The sequence below is a fragment of the Dromiciops gliroides genome, chromosome 4 (genome assembly GCF_019393635.1).
Source record: "Dromiciops gliroides isolate mDroGli1 chromosome 4, mDroGli1.pri, whole genome shotgun sequence".
Classification (NCBI taxonomy): Eukaryota; Metazoa; Chordata; class Mammalia; order Microbiotheria; family Microbiotheriidae; genus Dromiciops; species Dromiciops gliroides.
Genome location: NC_057864.1, coordinates 388,971,480 through 388,991,757, shown reverse-complemented (window position 1 = coordinate 388,991,757; position 20,278 = coordinate 388,971,480). Strand labels below are relative to the sequence as shown.

General features: G+C 39.0%; 1 protein-coding gene across 1 annotated transcript in view; it reads right to left on the bottom strand.

Annotated features, from left to right (window-relative positions):
* Positions 1–300: 300 nt before the first annotated feature.
* Positions 301–20,278, bottom strand: part of UST (uronyl 2-sulfotransferase) — a 390,474-nt gene continuing 370,496 nt past the window's right edge. Inside the window, 1 exon segment of the mRNA XM_043964108.1 lies at positions 301–641. Within this exon segment, the coding sequence (XP_043820043.1) occupies positions 358–641 (284 nt within the window). The 3' untranslated portion in view covers positions 301–357.

Here is a 20,278-nt window from a genome sequence, read left to right as displayed (position 1 = left end):
CAGGTAATAAATATTTTGCACAATTTATTTTACAAATGGCAGGCTACTTGAATGTAGAATGTCCTTCCCAAAAACACTGAGGAAAGCTATTTTATGATGAGATGTTTTGAGATGGAGCCATCTAGGGTGTCCTAGAAAGGATTCTAAGGAGCCAAGAAAAACCATACAATAAAATTAAACAAATAAAACCCGCAAAACCGGGTATCTCCCATTCACCCCATAATGTGGGAATGTTGGTTTTTTTTTTTTTAATGCAACCGTGCATTAATTTAGTCCCTTAAGGATTCTTTTTGAAACAAACAAAAAAGCACTCAAGAAAGAGGGATGAGTCCCTTGGAGGTGGGCGTGGTGCTTGCATCACCTCTTGTAGATGTCCTCCAACCACTTTTCGTCATCTTGCTCCTCATCATCTATTGGTTCCTCAGTTTCCAGTGGAGTAGGAATAAAGAACTGTGGCCTCACGGCTGGTTTGCTGACGCGAGACTTGAGGCCAAATTTGCGCTTGAGGAGGTGGAACTGCTCTTTGACAAAGTAGTAGAATTCATACTCATATCTCATGCGTTGGTAGAGAATTTGAATGGCCTCAGGAGAAGGGACGGTCTTTTTTACTGTCACAGTCATGTTTCCAAGTTTCCTATGTTCTGAAAAAGAAAGAAACCAGAAGCTTATCTGTATCCACCGGACTCAGATATTATGATATCTCTCTCTCTTTCACACACACACACACACACACACACGCACGCACGCACATTGCAGTGGATAGAGTAGAGTGCTGAGCCTGAACCAAGAACACTCATCTTTTTAAGTTCAAATCTGGCTCAGACAATTACTAACTGTATGACCAAGTCACTGATTCCTCTTTGCCTCAGTTTCTCATCTAGAAAATGAGCTGGAGAAGGAAATGACAAATCACTCCAGTATCTCTGCTGAGAAAACCCTAAACAGGGTCATGAAGAGTCAGGCAGAACTGAGACGACGGAACAAAAATGTACATGCACACACATAAAATACATACATGTTCATACACGCACACATAAAAATATAGACATGTGCGTACATGCACATATAAAATATATACATACATATGTCTACACACATATATTTGTATGTGTGTATTGTTAAAACTCGTTAATCAACTTTATCTGAATAATACAATCTGGAATTCTATGTTCCTAATGGTAACTGAAATAAATACCTAAGGGCCAAAGCAACAGGAGGGAAAGCGCTACACTTAATATGACTTAGAAAATATTGATATTGGCCCCAGGGTTGATATTGACATTAGCTGATTAAATGTACCACACATAATAGACATTCTACATTTCCATTTTAAAATATAACATATGCCATTTTGTACTTTTCCATCAAAGAACATGTTTCTCGATAAATTGGTAAAATCACGTATAACTTATATCTGATTGTTTACCCCCTCCTCAAGGAGGGAAGAAGAGAGGGAGGGAAGGATAGAATTTGGAACTCAAAACTTTAAATAAAAATGTTAAACAAAATAAATGTGTAAAATCAGTGGTTTTGAAATGACTGAAATAACTTTATTTGAGATGATCTTAACAGCCAAAGAAGACAAGAAAAATATGGTGGTATTTGATGGCTTAATAGTCACAGCCAAAAAAGTAGGTACTTTGAAGATCCTGTGCATGAAAGAAAAGGGCCATCTTTTTAAGAAGAGTATTCAACCGGGGTTACTGTTCCACAATAAGGAATGGAATTTAACATATGGGGGCAGCTAGGTGGTGCAGTGGATAAAGCACTAGCCCTGGATTCAGGAGGACCTGAGTTCAAATCTGGCCTCAGATACTTGACACTCACTAGCTGGGTGACCCTGGGCAAGTCACTTAACCCTCATCGCCCCCCCCCCCCAAAGAATATTATACTGACAGCAATGTAGATGTGCGTGGTGGTTGTGAACAGGCTGAAACATAGAACCAATTAGGAACTCTGAAGAACAGGACTAACAGATATCAGAAAGGACTTATATGTGAAGAAGGGAAGATAGGCAGGTTATGATGAGGGACAAGTAGGTAGCCAGAATGCTTCCTTGGAATCTTCATGATGTAAAGAGAAAGGAAGGTGGGTCTTCAGCATGTTAGGTGGACCCCCACGGGCTGGCTTATGAGAAGATGTTGGCAAGAGCTGTATAGGGAGGGCAGTCATGGATGAGTGGAGATCAGCATCATTGGAGGGAACTTCAAAATTGATGAAGTAAGGCACCATATTTCAAAATACAATATATAGCATAGAGTGACATCATTCCATTCAAACTAAATATTGATTTATTCTCATGTACTGATGAAAGGAATTGGTGGCATTAACAGATTGAGAAACTTTTTTTTTTCCTTTTTTTTCCCCTGGGCAATGAGGATTAAGTGACTTGCCCAGGGCCACACAGCTAGTAAGTGTCAGGTATCTGAGGCCGGATTTGATCTCAAGTTCTCCTGAATCCAGGGCCAGTGCTTTATCCACTGTGCCACCTAGTTATCCCCAGTCTTATCCATTTTAAAAACCACCATATGCATCAATGTTCTGAATTGTCTAAATAATTGGCTTGAAACAAAAATCAAATCTATTTGCAGATAAAGGCTAGGCTAGGATGCAATTCCTAAAGATTAAAAAAATGTTTTAAAAACATTAGTAGGACTGGTATAAGGACCGAGGATTCCCAAGGTTGTCCTTCATTTGGGATGTGTATGTACCAGTATTAAATAAATTCAAGATTTTATAATGATTCCAATATAGCATGAATTTGTGTTACGCAATATTCAAGAATAAGTTCATGGCCTATGTTTGTGCAATTTGCTTAAAGTTAAATAAAGAGTGGGAAAAAAGATAAAACTCAGGAGTTTGTAGTCTCTTATCTGAGCCACTCACTTGATACCAACCCCTTTCCCTTAAGGTTCTTGCATAATTTAATGGTTTCCCACTATGTCACAGCAGAACTAAGTTTAGCCCAAGGATTCCTAAGAATATATTAATCTAATTCAGTTTAAGGGTTTCAAACTTGCCAATGCTTTGCAAGGTTAATTCATAAGGAAGTGGGCTTCCCTTTTGAGAACAGTTTTGTGGTTTCTGCTCTTTCCACTAGGTGGACACAGAAGCCTGGGACATGGACGAACTGATGCACCCCCTTTTCCTCCCTAGGATGGGAGGAAGACTCAACAGGGAAATAGTGATGGAACCTGGGGAGTGAGTGAGTAACTGCCATCTCTACTTCCTTCAATCTATCAACATTTATTAAGCGGCTTACTTTGTACCAGGCACCCTGTTAAGTGCTGAGGATACAAAAAGAGGCAAAAAGATAGTCCCTGCCCTCAAGGAGCTAAAATACCATTCTGTAGAGGGAGGCCTGTTACACAAGAGACATCTTCCCTTTACACACCAGCTTAATCTGGAATTTAGAATTACAGCACACTAGCACCCAGAAAGGACAAGTCACTTGACCAGGTCACAAAGTGAGTCAGGAGCAGATTAAAATTATTCTGATGTAGGGGCAGCTAGGTGGTGCAGTGGATAGGAAGATCTGAGTTCAAATCTGACCTCAGACTCTTGACACTGCAATTATGTAAATAATTCCCTCAATTATCTGCTTTGTTTTGTGTGGACAGACAATGAATCTATGTGCTAACTCCTCCTGCATATGGTTATTTTTGATACAGGGACTGTATACTAAGGCTTTAGAAAGAGCTGTAGGGTACACACACATTTACAAAACGAAAACTGTTCCCCCCCCGCCCCCATCAGTCAGCAACAAACCAGTCGGTGGCAATTTAAATTGACTGTTTATACAGCGCCAGCAACAGGGGATGAAGGAACAGAGGAGGATTTTAGGTGAGGTTTCCTCTTCAGTCATCCCTCCTTTGATGAACTACAAGAAGGTCCTGGTTAAGAGTCTGAGGATGCAAATATGGTATGCTACCTTAGTAAAATGGGAAAAATAGTAGACATAATAGACTCTATACAATGTTGTTTTCCCTTCTCTCTCTGTCTCTCTCTTCCTTCCTTTCTTCCTTCCTTCTTTCCTCCCTCCTTCTCTCCTTTCCTCCCTCCCTCCCTCCCTCCCTCCTTCCCTTCCTCCCTCCCTCCCTTCCTTCCCTCCCTCCCTCCTTTCCTTCCTTCTTTCCTTCCTTCCTTCCTTCCTTCCTTCCTTCCTTCCTTCCTTCCTTCCTTCCTTCCTTCCTTCCTTCCTTCCTTCCTTCCTTCCTTCCTTCCTTCCTCCCTCCCTCCCTCCCTCTGTTCTCTCTCTCTTTCTCTCACCCCCCCCCATTTCAAAGGGTCTAATGACTAATTTCCTTGGCATTGCCAGTACTTTAAATATCAGTCTCTTATTCAGAAAAAGGGGTATCATTTTCTGGCATCAGAAATTCAGTAGATTCCGAGAGTTCCATAAAACCCTGTAACTTATATCACTTCTCATTAGCAATATATTTAGTAAGGTGACAATAGGCAAGAAGACATGTTATAGAACTGCCTCTGAAGACATGTTATAGAACTGTATAGTGACCTCTACTGTCAGAGAGCTTTTCCTCAGAGTCCCAAATAACTGATGAAATTACAGGTCCCATTTAAATGTAAAATAACATTGCAAAGATACCACTGCCTATGGAGCTTATGTAAATCCACATAAAGTCATTGATTTTTTCTATTGAAAAGGTGGTAGATGAACTTGTGTACTTGGTATGTCAAAAGATCTTTATTTCACCAACACTGCTATTCCTTCCAGCCATCCAGTCTTTCTACAAGCTAGCAGATGATTTTCCCAGTGCATTTCTGTGGGTGGGAAGGAGCCTGGTAGCTGGCCTCCTTATTGAATTTCTTGATGACACAAAGTTGGGAGGAATAGCTAAGTTGAATGACAAAATTGAAATCTCTCCAAATTTTGAAAGGTTAGAACAATGGGTTCAAACTAATAAGACAAAAATCTAATAGGAATAAATCTAAAATTCTGCAGTTGGGTTTAGAAAAAACAACCCAACAACTCTACAAGTACAGGATTAGGGAGGTGTGGCTAGACAATAATTAATGTGGAAAAGACCTGATGGTTCTGGTGGGCTAAAAGTCAATGAGTCACGCTCAATAAAGAATTCTTTAAAAAAAAAAAAAAGCAACACACAACCCAAAACAACACTGCACTAGAAGCTCATCCATGTGTGCCTTCTGCTGCTGTCAGTGTGACAGGTGAGTCAGTTCATTGCTATGTACTCCAGATTTTAGGAAAACCCCAGGGTTTCCCTCCAAACATAACATAGATCTGAGTAAGTTACCAGCTTGGTTGTATGAGGCAGGATCCAACTCTGGCCTGAATTCCATAAATGGTTCTAAAGGAAGGTATTAGGGCTTTAGGGTGGAGACTGTTCTGTCCGATTCATAAAACAAGTATTCTTTAGGAAATACACTTATTACTAAAATTATTTTTTGTGGAGCTGGAACATGGCAGGGGTTGGGGGGGGGGAGGAGTAGTGGGATGGGGAGTGGGAAGGAAGCACTATTCCTAAATGGAGATGAGCTATTTAAAAAGCAAAAACCAAGAGATGAAGAAACTCCACCCCAGGGTGGTTTAGTGGAAAGAGCACTGTCCCTGGAGAGAGAGGACCTGGACTGAGATTCTTCCTTTGATGTTTACTATCTCTGTGACTCTGGGAAGATCACTTAACCTCTCTGGGCCTCAGTTTCCTCATCTGTAAAATGGAAGAATTAGATTAGATGGATGGTCCTCTTAGTTCTAAATCTATTCACCTATGATCTAAGGAGTTTCTTTACAGTTATAGGAGGAACTAAGAAATGGCTTTAAATAGCCCTAGGATGAGCTTGTATCTTTTTTGTTTTGTTTTGTTTTTGTGGGGCAATGAGGGTTAAGTGACTTGCCCAGGGTCACACAGCTGGTAAGTGTCAAGTGTCTGAGGTCAGATTTGAACTCAGGCCCTCCTAAATCCAGGGCTGGTATTTTATCCACTGGGTCACCTAGTTGTTCCTACTTGTATCCTTTTTATCTTGGGACAGAGAAGACATTGTTTAAGACTTGTGGGGAGAGTGCTGGAGGGGGAGATAGTAAAAAAAAAATATGTCTTTGTAGTATAAAGCTTTTTTTAATGGCCCACATCTGTTTCTCTTATTTATATATGAGCACTAAAATGTGTAAGAAAGCTATTTTCTAGTTTTAAAACATTTTTTATAGTCAATTGGGATTAAGTGACTTATTCAGGGTCAAATTTGAACTCAGGTCCTTTTGACTCCAGGGCTGAAGCTCTATCCACAGTGCCACTTAACATCCCCAAGAAAACTATTTTCATTAAAGATTCTGAAACTCTTGGTATCATCCAAACTTCCTTATTAATAAGCAGTCACTAGGAATCAGTTTTAAGGCTTCTGTTATGCCCCATTCATGTGATTCATGTAGGCCCCAGATACCATGGAAAATCTTTCTTAGCTATAATGCTCTTTCAACCATTGTATGGATAGGATTTCCATTTTTCTTTTTTAAAAAGTCTGCAGCCAGGGGCAGCTAGGTGGTGCAGGGGATAAAGCACTGGCCCTGGATTTAGGACGACCTGAGTTCAAATCTGGCCTCAGACACTTGACACTTACTAGCTGTGTGGCCCTGGGCAAGTCACTTAACCCTCATTGCCCCACATAAACAAAAACCAAAATAAAATAAAAAAGTCTGCAGTCTTTACTATTTTAAAAAAAGCAAACTCTGCTGAGCTTTAAATCTAGCCACAAAAGACAAAGAATGTTTTTTTCAATAATCACATTTTTATAGCCTTTAACACTTTACAAAGAGATTCCCCCCACCCCCAACAACTCTGTGAGGGATAGATCTTATCATCCTCATTTAATAGATGCAGAAACTGAGAAGCTACCCACAATCACCTAGTAAAATGTCAGATTTGAACCTTATGTCTCCAGACTCCAAGTTTAAAGTCTATCTGATTTGCAGATCTCAAGATTTGTTGTCATTGGGAACAATTCAAAGACTATGCCACAGACCATGAAGGCAGTTTCAAAAGAGGGTTGTTCAAAACGTTCTGAGCAAGAGGTGACAACAGACTACCTTGATGCGGAGGGACCATACATGATGAATTTGCACTGTGTGGAATGGGTAGCTAATAAATGTGAAAGAGAATTAATGGTTACACAGAATCTTCATTTTTAAAATGACATTATTTATCTGTGACAGATCAATTAACCTTACAATACCCCCAGGTAAATCTTCAAGGCCTATAAATTACAGAGAAAGCTCCAACCCTAATTATTTGAGGAAAGTTCTCACTGGGAGGTTCAAGCATACACACTTACATGTAGAGGAATTATATAGATTATATAGAATTATATAGATTATAGGATCATATCCATATATGTAAAAAAATTTGTATACATGATCACATTTCCTTCCTTCCTTCCCCTCCCTCTCTCCTTTTTCGAGGCAAATGGGGTTAAATGACTTGCCCACCACATTGCCTAAGGAGGGGTGAATTGGCCCAGAAGAATAAAGGAGCAGGTCAAAAATCTTGGGCCAATCAGCAATAGGATCAAGTTCGGGAGTGGCTGCTGCACTTCTATCCTGGCTGAGATAGGGAGACCCAGGTTCAAAACAAACAAACAAAAAATCTAGGCAAGACTGGGGAGAAGTTCTATAATTTAGAAAAAAAGTTTGAAATGGTTTTTTTTTTTGGGTGGGGCAATAAGGGTTAAGTGACTTGCTCAGGGTCACACAAGTAGTTAATGTCAAGTGTCTGAGGCTGGATTTGAACTCAGGTACTCCTGAATCCAGGGCCAGTGCTTTATATACTGTGCCACCTAGCTGCCCCCCTTTTTTAAAGCCACTTACATATTGAAGTTGCATTAACAAGAATTATTTTGGTTGTGTTATTAATCTGGTCTAAATACTTTCTCAGCCGAGGGTATTGTCCAGTAAAACTTTCTATTTTGAGAGATCAAGTTCACTCAGGATACATTTTAGGAACAGACCAGGTTCATATAGACAGCTCTGTAAGAGGGGCACTGTCAATTTTTTTTTAAACCACCTCTGGCCTTTCTGAAAAACACTGCATTGGGTGTCAGAAAGCTTAGTCAGAGTTACTAATGCTTAGGGAAGTTGGTGGCACAGTTAATGGAGTGATGGGCCTGGAGTCAGGAAGATCTGAGTTCAAATCCAGCCTCAGATACTAACTAACTAATCCTGGGCAAGTCCCTTAACCAGGTTTGCCTCAGTTTCCTTGTATGCAAAATGAGCTGGAGAAGGAAGGGCAAATCACTCTATTTTCTTTGTCAAGAAAACTCCAAATGGGGTCACAAAGAGCTGGATATGACTGAACAACAATAGCGAGTCATGTGTAAGAAGCAAAGGTGGAATAGAAGATACCACAATCTTCTCTGGCAAGGCTTCTTAAACTTCCACCCAGGAAATTTTCACACAACCCTGGGTATATAGGTATATAAAATGGGGATGCATAACTATTTGCTGCTGCCAAATTTTTTGTGACCTCCACATTCGGTTACCTGACCCCACATGGGATTGTGACCCACAGTTAAAGAAACTTTGCTCTATGGCAACACAAGTATACATGTATAAAAATGCATGTTCCTCCTTTCAGACAATGACCCTGCTCCAGGTGTGTATCACTGACTGCATTCCTATGATACAAATGTCAATTCTGTTAAAGCAAAAACATCTGTGTGCATGAACAAACGCTGTTGCAATAAAGTGGTTCATTTGCTGAACATTTCGCCGTCATTTTTCAATGCTTTTGAATTCTGCATCCCCATTAGCAAAAATAAAATGCTTCATTTGGAAAGCAAATATTGACCCAGTAGCAAATGAGCCTGCCATGGCTGTAATTGAAACTATGGATTTTTCACTAGCCGTCAAAACCAAGTGATAATATACATATCTGATTTGCGAAGAAGGCCAGGTTATTAGCATTGCACCCAGATGACCGGTGGCTGAGGTCCCTTTTCCTCAAGGACAGCATTCACTTGTCAGTTCAAGTTAGCTCTAGCACCCCCCTGAATTTTTCAGTGGAATGTATCCCAACTGGTAGATTAACCAGAAAGTCAATGGGCTGTTCATGATTTGGGTGGGGAATTTTGAGCTTGTATACATGTCACACTAAGCATATCTTGGAAAGATTTCTTTGGACTGTAACAACTAAAACTATTGATTAGTAACCTGCTTGCCTGAGGCTGGCAATGATCAGGATGCTACTCTGAAATGGATTTAAGCTAAGGCCATAAGCGAAGTTTGCTTTCCTGCCCGGGACTTGAGCATTTTTTTGAAAAAGAAAGGGTCCCTTTCCTAGGCTGTACTGACATTATGTTTGGACTACTTCGTAATCTTCAGTGCTCTTAAAAGGTCTTTTAATGTAAATAAGAAGGAAATCACAGAACTGCTCCTTGAAGTCACCCTTACCACCTCTCTTCATCTGTCAAACAAGTATAATGGAAAAATGATGTAGGCCCGGCTCTATGCCAGGGTAAACACTTTGGAAATGCTATGTAAACCCAGCTGTTGCACCAGAGGATGGGGCCCCATTTTTATGACCTTCAAGATGGTTGGCCATATGCAAAATCACAGAACTCCACCACTCACTTTGATTATATTTTTCAAATTCTGTGGGTTCTATAATAAGCATTTCTTTAATTGCTCCCTAATGTACATACCTGAAACTGACCAAAGCCTACAGGAGAAGGCCTCCATCTTCCCATATTTCCAGCTTACATTACCCTGGTTTGACAGAGATTATTTGCCTAAAATAAATATGAGTTTCATAACTAAGAGTATAACCAGATTTTATTGTGGGTAAGGAACAGAAACATCACATGTTAGGTGGTACAATGGATAGAGTGCAAAGCTTGGAGTCAGGAAGATCTGAGTTCAAATTTGGCCTCAGATACTTATTAGCTGTGTGACCCTGGGCAAGTCATTTAACCTGTCTGCCTCAGTTTTCTCAAGTGTAAAATGAGGATAATATCAGTACCTACCTTCTAGGGTGGTTGGGAGGATCAAATGAATGATAATAGTAAAGAGCACGTAGCAAGTATATACATGTTAGCTATCATCGTCATCATCATTTTCAAATGAATGGATATGATAAGCCTCCATATACAACTTTTCTATATTGTACTTGTCTAAAAAAGTGTGGCCCGATGTGTTTGGGAAAATAAATATCAAGAAATCTCCACCTCAGAAAAGGGATAATAACAACTTTTCTCTTTGAAATAGGCATGATGAAAGTCAAGGTCAGACTGGCTAAAGCTGGAGCATTAGTGTGACAGAAAAAAAACAGCGTCCACACACATCTGAAGGCTGGTGAAATGGTTGCTGATCCCATAATACCCCCCACCATGCTGGGCTGTTCTGAAACTGTGTGAACATGATGCTTGTCACAGATTGAGTAAATTCATTTCCTGAATTATAGAGGGAGGCCACACAGTTCAAACCCATGAAATATAGCTACAGTGTGTGCAGGCTACCCTGCAGCTGCATCCAACGGAAGCAAATATATGTCACTGTGGCTTTCAGTGATGTACGGGTTGAGAAGGGCCCTCGTTTGATATGTCACTCAAATGATGGATGGGATGCTAAGCCCAGCTTTGCAGAGGTACCCCAATTAGAAGAGAGAAGAAACAAAAAGGGCTTCATGGCAGACCCAAGACTGAGGTCTGGCAAAGTAAACACAAGTTTCTGCAGTCATCTTTGTGGAGCAGAAAAATATAAATAATTGCAAAAATAAATAAGTGAACCTATTGAAAAAATAAATTTGGACTATAGTGCTATGAATTTCCAAAATGAACCTTTTCTTCACTGGTTACTTCTATGGAATGTGGAGTAGATTTGTTACTTTTTCTTTGTTTTGGTGCTTGTTAGCTCCTTGAAAGTGAAGATTGTCTCATTCTTTGTATCCCCTGTACTTATCCTGGTTCCTGACATATAAAAAGGCACTTAATCAATGCCTGGCTGATTGTTTGCTTGCTAGAGAGAGTTGGGATCTCCTCATGTAAGAGAACACAAACATTATTCTATTAGGATGTGAATTTCTGGAGGGTAGAATTAGTTTCAATTTTGTCTTCATATAGCACACACCTAGTGCAGAGCCTAGAATATGGCATACAATAAATGTGTTGGATCGGGTTGAGTTTATCATGACCCTGCTTTGTATAGTCATCTGAAAGTCGCACAAAAAAATGAGAGAGTAGTTAGATGGTGTCTGACATAAATGGGATGGAGGAGCTGACCTGAAGTTCTTGTAATTATTGTAGGTGTTGACACCCTTTAGGAATGTCACCAGGTAGATGAAGCCACATGTTCTCTAAAACATCTGCACATGAGTGCACATGAGGTCATAGCAAGGGAACTGATATTCAAGGTAGATGACTTGGAGTAGCTCCAAATCTGGTTTGTTTCTTCTTAGAAAACTGTCAAAAAGAGGTCTGACATAACTACCTCCTTTACCTTGCACTCTCCCTGTAGCAAATTAAGAAACATTGATTGAAACCTTACTGCTCAATTCATTCAACTCAGTAAGCATCTTTAAGCACACACATCAGTGAAAGCACCTAATAAATGGTCCTTTTAGATAATAGTGTTGACAATGAAATGTGCTTTGGTGTTTTGTATACTGTGAACTTTTTGTGGATAGAGTTTTCTATTACAAATAAGGGTCAATCTTAATGTCATTTGCCAGAACAAGGCCTGTTATTCTTGTACCTGTTATAATTACTGAATATGTACTTTATTGTTAAATGAATGAATGGATACATGGTCGTCAGTCATCAAAACTAATATCCCATATGCTCTCTATGGAATGCTAAACATGGTGAAATTTTGATAAACCCTTGAGAGGTTTTGGATGAAGTAGCTGTTTATGGAGACCTAGACATGAAGATAAGTGAGATATTTAATCTCTCCTCTAGGCATTAAAGAGTGATGGTTAATGAGAGGTGTTACTCAAAATAACCCATTCCAATCCTTGAAAGTGTGAGATGAAGTTCTAAGGATGCTCTCAGTCCTACAGGAAGACTTTGCAATGTGATTTTAAAATGAAACCTGTATTATCAGGGTGACTTTGTAGAATTTTACAAGATTGTTTTACAAATACTAGATTTCACTTGATTAAAAGCAGATGTGAGCTTGCCCACCTTGAATCCTTCCTCTTCCCCCTACCAACAACTTAATATAAGCTTTTTTTAAAAGGATGCTCCAAAACACATTTTGTGTATCTGAGGGCAAGTCAGGGATGCTTTTGCAAAGTGACCTGCAAGTAAGAACAAAGTGAATCTGAAATGTGCTTGCTTGCATGGGAATAGAAGGGTCTAGCAATTTGCTTATTTATAGAAAATTTTGTACTGAACGAGGCAATGCAAGTGTCATCAAAATGATCTGCAGAGGATGCATCAGGAGACCACAGCTTCTACCAGAGAGAAAGGTGTTGATGCTTGCTGTTAAGACTTGCTAAAGATAGCATGCATCAGGTTTTTAAGTTCATAGAAGGTTAAGCGGCATGAGAGACCTGATTTTTTAAAAATGTGGAATATGATAAAAAAAGAGCTTGAAGAATGTCTGCTTAGAAATTCTTCTGATATAATTGGAGACCTGTTAAAGAAGGCAAGTCATCCATTCCCCAAAAGAGAAAAAGACCTCTTTGTACAAAAATATTTTAGCAGCTCTTTTTGTGGTAGCTAAGAATTTGAAATCAAAGGAATGCCCATCAATTGGGGAATGGCTAAACAAGCTGTGGTATATGATGGTGATGGAATATTATTGTGCTATAAGAGATGACAAGCAGGATGATTTCAGAAAGGCCTGGAAAGACTTGTATGAACTGATATATAGTGAAGTGAGCAGAACAGGGAGAACATTGTGTACAGTGACAACAATTTTGTTTGATGAAGAACTACAAATGACTTAACTATTCTCAGCAAAGAGTGACCCAAGATAATTCCAAAGAAGAAAGAACTGATATTTATTGAACACAGACTGAAGCATGCTATTTTCTACTCTTTCATTTTTTCCTTTTATTCAAGTTTTCTTGTGCAAAATGACTAATACGGTAATGTTTTGCATAATTGCACATGTATAGCACATATCTTCTTGCTGCTTCAAGGAGGGGAGAAGGAAGGAAGTATAATATTTGGAACTCAAAACTATAAATAAAAAGGTTTATTATTTTAAAAAAAGAAGGCAAGTCATCAAAGCCGAAGTTGCTTGGGAATGGTTGAAACAAGTATTGTCATTGAATTATTTCTGGAAACAGTTGATAGAGAGGAGAGTGTCTCTCTCTTTTTTAAGAATAGTGAAGAAAGTTTACTCCTTCTGATTAGAAAAAAAAGGGGGTGGGGGAAGACAGGGAGCTTCCACAGGGTACATGGAAAGGAGAAAAAAATGGTAGATTGAGGGCACAGAATCCTGTGGGAAAGGACTTCAGTATCAGATTATGAAGGAGGACAGTCACAGGAACGGTTCTTTAAGCCAAGTGATGGCCTGCCAGCAGCTGTGAGAAGGTGAAAAAAATGCTCCGACACCAAGCAATGGGACGGTTGAGGTAAAGCTAACAAAATGCCTTTGGATGCTGAGTGGGCTCGAAGCTGGAGTTGTTAACCCACTCTGGGAACTTTTGCTCTACCATAAGGTCAGGATGAGCTATAAAGTAGCCGTTTAATAAAATTTTGGAAATAAGATCAACATTTTATTAAACTGACTGAAAACAAGGAGCAGGTTCTTATTTCTTGAAAGAAAAAAAATGCTCTTTGAGTCCTATGCATATACGTGCATATGAACATATGCATAAGGTCTTGTACTAGACACTGAGGTCCAAAGACAGGACAAAACAAAACCCTAAATAATCCTTGTCCTCAAGGGGACTATATATTTAACTAGGTGGATGCACGATGGATAAGTAAATAGAACTTTATATGTTGTTTCTGTTTATCTATTTTGATAAAGAAGTTTTTTTTTTAAGAGAGAAACCACTGAAAAAATTTATGGCTCATTCTGGGTATATCCTAGCACAGTGCCTAGTACATAATAGGCCATTAATAAATACTTTCTGACAGCCTGCTCATATTGGAGACAAATTATTTAATAAAAGAGGGGCACAGACACAGTTCCCTGTCTGCCATGCTAAAAAAAGGACCTTGACTTCAAGTACTGAAACTGCAAATTGAAACATAAATAAGATGGTAAATGTTGCATGGGAATTAGAAGATATTTGTTGTTTTGCAAATATAAGAAATATTTTAAAAAGCATTTACATAAGTGGAACATCAAATGGTGCTGTGGGCCCAGGGATTTAATACGGAAGAAATTTTTAAAAATACCTATTTGCTGTTCTTAGAACTTAACACTTTAAAACATGTGCACACATATAACATAAGAACATTTATAGAATTGTATTAATAAGTGCAAAGTAATTGAGTGCTGCTAAACTACCTCAATGCTCAAGAATTGGAGAGAGTTCAGAACCGTTATGAAGGAATTCACGTAGAAGGGCCAAAAAAATCAAAGGATATGAAGCCACTGAAATGAAACAGCATAATCCATTTCCTATAGGGGACAAAAACTCTTAGGTCTTCTTTTGCAGAGGTCAGAAGAGACTTCTCTGCATATAATCACAATTTTGGAATATGGAAGTATCAAACTAGAATTAAGAAATCAAAATGCTTCGATGCTAGCTAAGCGTTGAGAAAGGCTAGGGTAAAATCTCCGGGGGGGGGGGGGGGGGGCGGGAATTGACAACCGAGGTATTTAACCTTACCAACAATTTAATTCCCTGGGGGAGAAGTGGGGAGGAGGAATGAATATGGGTAAGAACAGTCAGGATCTTATTCAAAATGTGCTGAGAAGACAGACATTCACAGATGTTTGGGGTAGGGGGAGGGAGGGGAGAATAAATAAATGATAGGATTAAACTGAAAAGCTAGAGTTTCTCCAAATTTAAGCAAGAGATGAATTTTCATATAAAGATGTGCAGATACACACACACACACACACACACACACACACACACACACTACCACCATAAGTATTAGACTGAGTCAACTGGCTAAAATAGTGTGTGAGGCACAAATATCTCAGTTTTACAAAAACTGAATTCTGAATTAACTATCATATATTCTTTTTCAAATATTATGAATATGTCAAATGGCTGAGTAAATGATGAATCACTTTTCAGAGACATTACCTTTTCCCTACATTTCTCATATTTGGGATAGCGTAACAGAATATAAATATGTTCTTTGATTTATGACTTTGTAATAACCTTTGCTCCCCAGTCACTTTTACCAAATGATTTGCTTTTTTCCTGTGCTGGGCTGATTTGATATCTGAATTGTCTGTAGTCATTGCAACACAGAGAGGAAAAGCCTATATTCATTCATCTATATGTACAAGACTCTTTGGTTTCACTGAGGGTGGATTTAAAAAAAAATTTTTTTTATCATGAGACTGCAGAATAATGAATGTTAAATCCCATTTCTCACTGTCCAGCCCTAATTCAATTCAATTCAACAAATAGTTATTGAGCAACTACTATGAACAAAGTCTCATATCTATTCATCTGTCTTAAAAATTTCAAGGACCCTAGATTAAGATTTCTTGCTTTAGACTTTATCTACAGGGGCAGCTAGGTGGCACAGTGGATACAGTACCAGCCCTAGAATCAGGAGGACCTGAGTTCAAATCCGGCCTCAGACACTTGACACTTATTAGCTGTGTGACCCTAGGCAAGTCACTTAACCCCAATCGCCTCACCAAAAAAAAAAAAAAAAAAGAACTTATCTACTAAGTGAAAGAATGGTTATATCTAATCTGTATCAAAGAGTCACAGATCCTTTTAGTGGTTACAATCACCTATTGCCCTATTATACATATCCTATACACAAGTCAAATTATACTATATTCATTATTTTCTGAATAGCAACTCTTCTTTCCTATGGCCAAATCTTTGCCAATGCTGTGTCCTCTTCCTGGAATGACTTCCCATCTCCCCCTTCCCTGGGTCCTCCATCTAACTCACCATTATCCTATCCACCCTTCAAAATTAATATTAAATAATCAGATCCTTCATAAACCTTTCCTGATTTCCTTAATTGTGCATATTATTCCATACCTATCATATTTTGTCTTACATTATAAATTTTTTTCGATTCACCTCTCCCTTACCTCATGTTTGAATATGAGCTTCTTGGCAGTAGGCACTATAACTAAGCACCTTCTTATGCCACCAGATCCCTAGTACAATACATGCACATAGTAGGTGCTCAGTAAAAATATGTTGAATCAAAGATGCTAACTAATAGGATGAGTTTAAGATGAGAGGGAACAGCACAGTGCTTCTCTTCTGGACAAATTAAATTTTCTCAAACTTCTAAGAAACTTCAAACCACAAAGGAGTTATTTTCATGTTCTTAATCTCTTGTTTTTCTTCACAAACTCCAAAGAATCCATCTATCTATCCATCCATTCCTCATCCATCCATCCATCTATCCATCTAATGAATATTATCAGGCTACATACTATGTACAAGACACTGTGCTAGGTGCTTTGGATAAAGGCACAATGAAACATCCTTTGCCTTCAAAGAGATTCCATTTTATTGGAAGAATACAGCACTGCACAGGTAATTAATCAAAAAGTACTTTGAAAAGAGAGAAAATTAACAGCTAGATGGGGAGAACTGGGGAGAATTTTATAAAAGCAGTAATATCTCCTCAATGTGTGGGAATGCAAAGTGTGTGATCAGGCTTAGATGAAGGGAGGTCATGGACAGTTTGCCAGTAGGGAATTGTAGGCTCATAAGATCACTCCATTCTGCTATTTTTCTTCTAAGTCTTCCTAGCAACTAGGATATGCCTTAAATAAATCACAGGCTGATGAATCTTGAAGACTTTTATTTCTGCCCTCTGTTCATCTAAGTCATTTGTATTTCTCACTGCCCTAATGTGATAATGGTAAAATTTGAGCATGTAATTATTTATGTAGCTTTAAAGTGGTTATAATGGAATTAGTTCAAAGTTTGCCTTATATATGACTTCCATTTAGGACAATTATTTAGGATTTGCATCCATAAGCAACTACTCTGACTAGAGTAGATGGGTACTGTTGGAATCAGCAAGATTCCAAGTTTATAACTTATGAAAAAGTAAACACATTCAATCATATCATTTCCGGAAGTATGAAAAATTCCAGTTTAGGTAAAACTCTATAGATTATTCTAGGTTTGTCTTTCCTCTCTGCTTTTTAATCTTTCTACAAAGTCACTAATGATCTTTTAATTGCCAAATCTAATAGACTTCTCTCAATACTCATCCTTTTAAACGGCTCTGAAGTCTTTGATGCTATTGATCACACTACTCTCTTCTCTGTAGGTTTTCATAACACAACTTTCTCCTTGTTCTCCTCTTAACCATCCAAGTGCTCCCTTTCAGTGCCCTTTGCTGGATCCTCAATCCAGTTTGCATCTTCTAACCAAGGGTATCTCACAGACTGCTGTTCTGTGTCATCTCTTCTCTCTCTATACTATTTCACTTAGTGATCTCATCAGCTCCCATGAATCCAATTATTATTCCTGTGCTGATGATTTGCAAATCTCCTTATCCATCCCTAACCTTTCTGCTGACATCCAGTCTCACTTCCCCAACTGCCTTTCAAACATCTGAAACTAGATGTCCCGTAGACATCTTAAACCCAAAATGTCATAATCTGAACTCTTTTGCCCCAAAACTTCCTCCCATTATTGTTGAGGGTACCATCATCCTTCTTGTTACCCTGGCTAGCAACCTAGATGCCATTCTTGACTCTTCCCTCGCTCTTCACCCTCATTTTCAATCTGTTGCTAAATGATGTTGATTTTACCTTTGTAACATCTCTCAAATATTAACCCCTTCATTTCTCTGATACTATCACCACCCTAATAAAGGCCCTCATCACTTTAAGCCTGGACTATTGATTTAGTCTGCAGGTTATTCTACCTGTCAGAAGCCTCTCCCCACTCCAGTCTATCTTCCACAATCTGTAAAAGTGATCTCTCTAAAGCACAAGTCTGACCATGTCATCACTGTACTCAATAAACCCCAGTTGCCGGAGATAGAAAATCTTCAGTTTGACATTCAAAGTCTTATACAACCTGGTTTCCCTCTTCCTTTCTGCAACCCCACCAGTCTTCTCATCCCTCACACAGCCCTACATCTGCTGTTATCCAGAGGCTCTACTCTTCTTCCTCTTCTTCAAATAAGACACTCTCTCTTCCAAGTCTGGGCATTTTCTTTTTTTTCCCTCTTTCTTTTTAATCATAAAAATATTTTATTATTTTCCAGTTACGTGTAAAGATAGTTTTCAACATTTGTTTTTTTATAACATTTTGAGTTCCAAATTTTTCTTCCTCCCTTCCAGCCCCTCTCTCCAAGACAGAAAGAAATCTGATACAGCTTATAGAGGTACAACATTAAACATATGTCTGCACTAGTCATGTTGTGAAAGAAGACTCAGAACACAAGGGAAAAACCTCAAAATAGAAAAGTAGAAAGAGTATGGTTTAACCTGAATTCAGATTCTGCAGTTCTTTTTTCTGGATGCGGAGAGCATTTTCCATCAAGAGTCCTTTGGAGTTGTCTTAGATCATTGCATTGCTGAGAAGAGCTCAGTGTATCACAGTTGATCATCACACAATGTTGCTGTCACTGTGTACAATGTTCTCCTATTTCTGCTCACTTCACTCAGCAGAAGTCTGGGCATTTTCACTGGCTGTCCATAACACCTGGAATGCTCTGTCTCTTCCTCATCTCCAGTTTCTGGTTCCCCCGGCTTCCTTCATGCTCTATCTAAAATCCCACCTTCTACAGAAAGCCCTTCCTAATCTCCATCACAGTTCCTTCCCTCTATGAGATTATCTACCATTTATCATGTAAATTGCCTGTTTGTACAGATTTCTTTACATGTTGTTTTCCACATTAGACTGTAAACTCTGAGAATATGGACTGTCTTTTGCTTTTCTTTGTAACGCCAGCAATTAACACAGTGTCTGACACATAGTGGGAGATTAATAAATGTTTGTTGATTGACCTAGAAGATTTATCCCAAAGCCTTAGGCGATTTAAACAACTCTAATTAAAAAGCTTAAAGAGAAGAACATTGAGAACAAGTAATGTCCTGTGTTGACTTAGAAGGATACCAGTGGCTCAGGGTACAGAGTTTTGGGTCACTTTAATAAAATATAGAGTTTGTAATAGGGATGCTTACGAATCTGGATCACAGCCCTAGGTTTTATTGATGGAGCAGGGCTTAAGTCTCTGTATACATAAAGATGGGGAGGAATTGAGGGAAAGAGAGCTAGCTTCAAGAAGAGTGAATCCCCTGTTCTGCATTACTAGAGTATAACTTCTGGAAGTCATGTGTGACCCCCTCCAGACAAGAAAGACAAGTGTTTTTTTTTTCCTTTAGCCTGCCAACGTATCAAAAGAAAATCCCAAAGGTAGAGCGAGAGAGCAATGCTTGCTGGGAACTTCAGAGAGCAGTTAGGAGCAGAAAGCAAATTCTGGAGCTAAGAGCTTGGGGAAACAGGGAGAAAGACTTGGAGCTATCAGATAGGAACAAGAAGACACCGTAGAGAGATGCACAGCTCAGAGCCACCAAAAGAGAATCGGTGAAGGCAAGAATTATGGAGGGCCACAGCCAGAGGGACCTATCTCCCAACTTTTAGTTCCCTGCCTGTCAAACTACCTTGAATGAACTACTTTGTGTGTGAGAATACATATATTTGTTAACTTTGTATTTCTGCTGTATATATTTTCAGAGGTATTTGTTTCATAGGTATTCATTAGAATATAAGCTCAACGGGAGTAGGAATTCTTTCATTCTTTGAAATACACATAATAGTGTTTAATAAATATTTGTTGATTGAATGATTAAGGCTACTGCTATAGTCTAGGGAAGAGGTGATAAAGTCTGAATGAGGGTGGTGGCTATGTGACAGGAGGGGCCAGATGTGAGAGATGTTATGGAGTTGGAGACAGTAAGATGTGGTGACTGACCGGAGATGAGGGTGAGTAAGATTGAAGTCAAAGATGGTGGTGAAGTACACCTCGGTGAATGGAAGCCCGGTGGTACCTTAGATAATAAGAGGGAAGTTAATCGGGAAAAGGGTTAAGGTTTTAGGGGAAGAGGAGAAGAGGAACCTAAGTGGCATAGTGGATAGAGCATTGGCACTGGAATCAGGAGACATGAGTTAAAATTCAGTCTCAGAAACGTCCTAGCTGTGTGACCTTGGGTAAG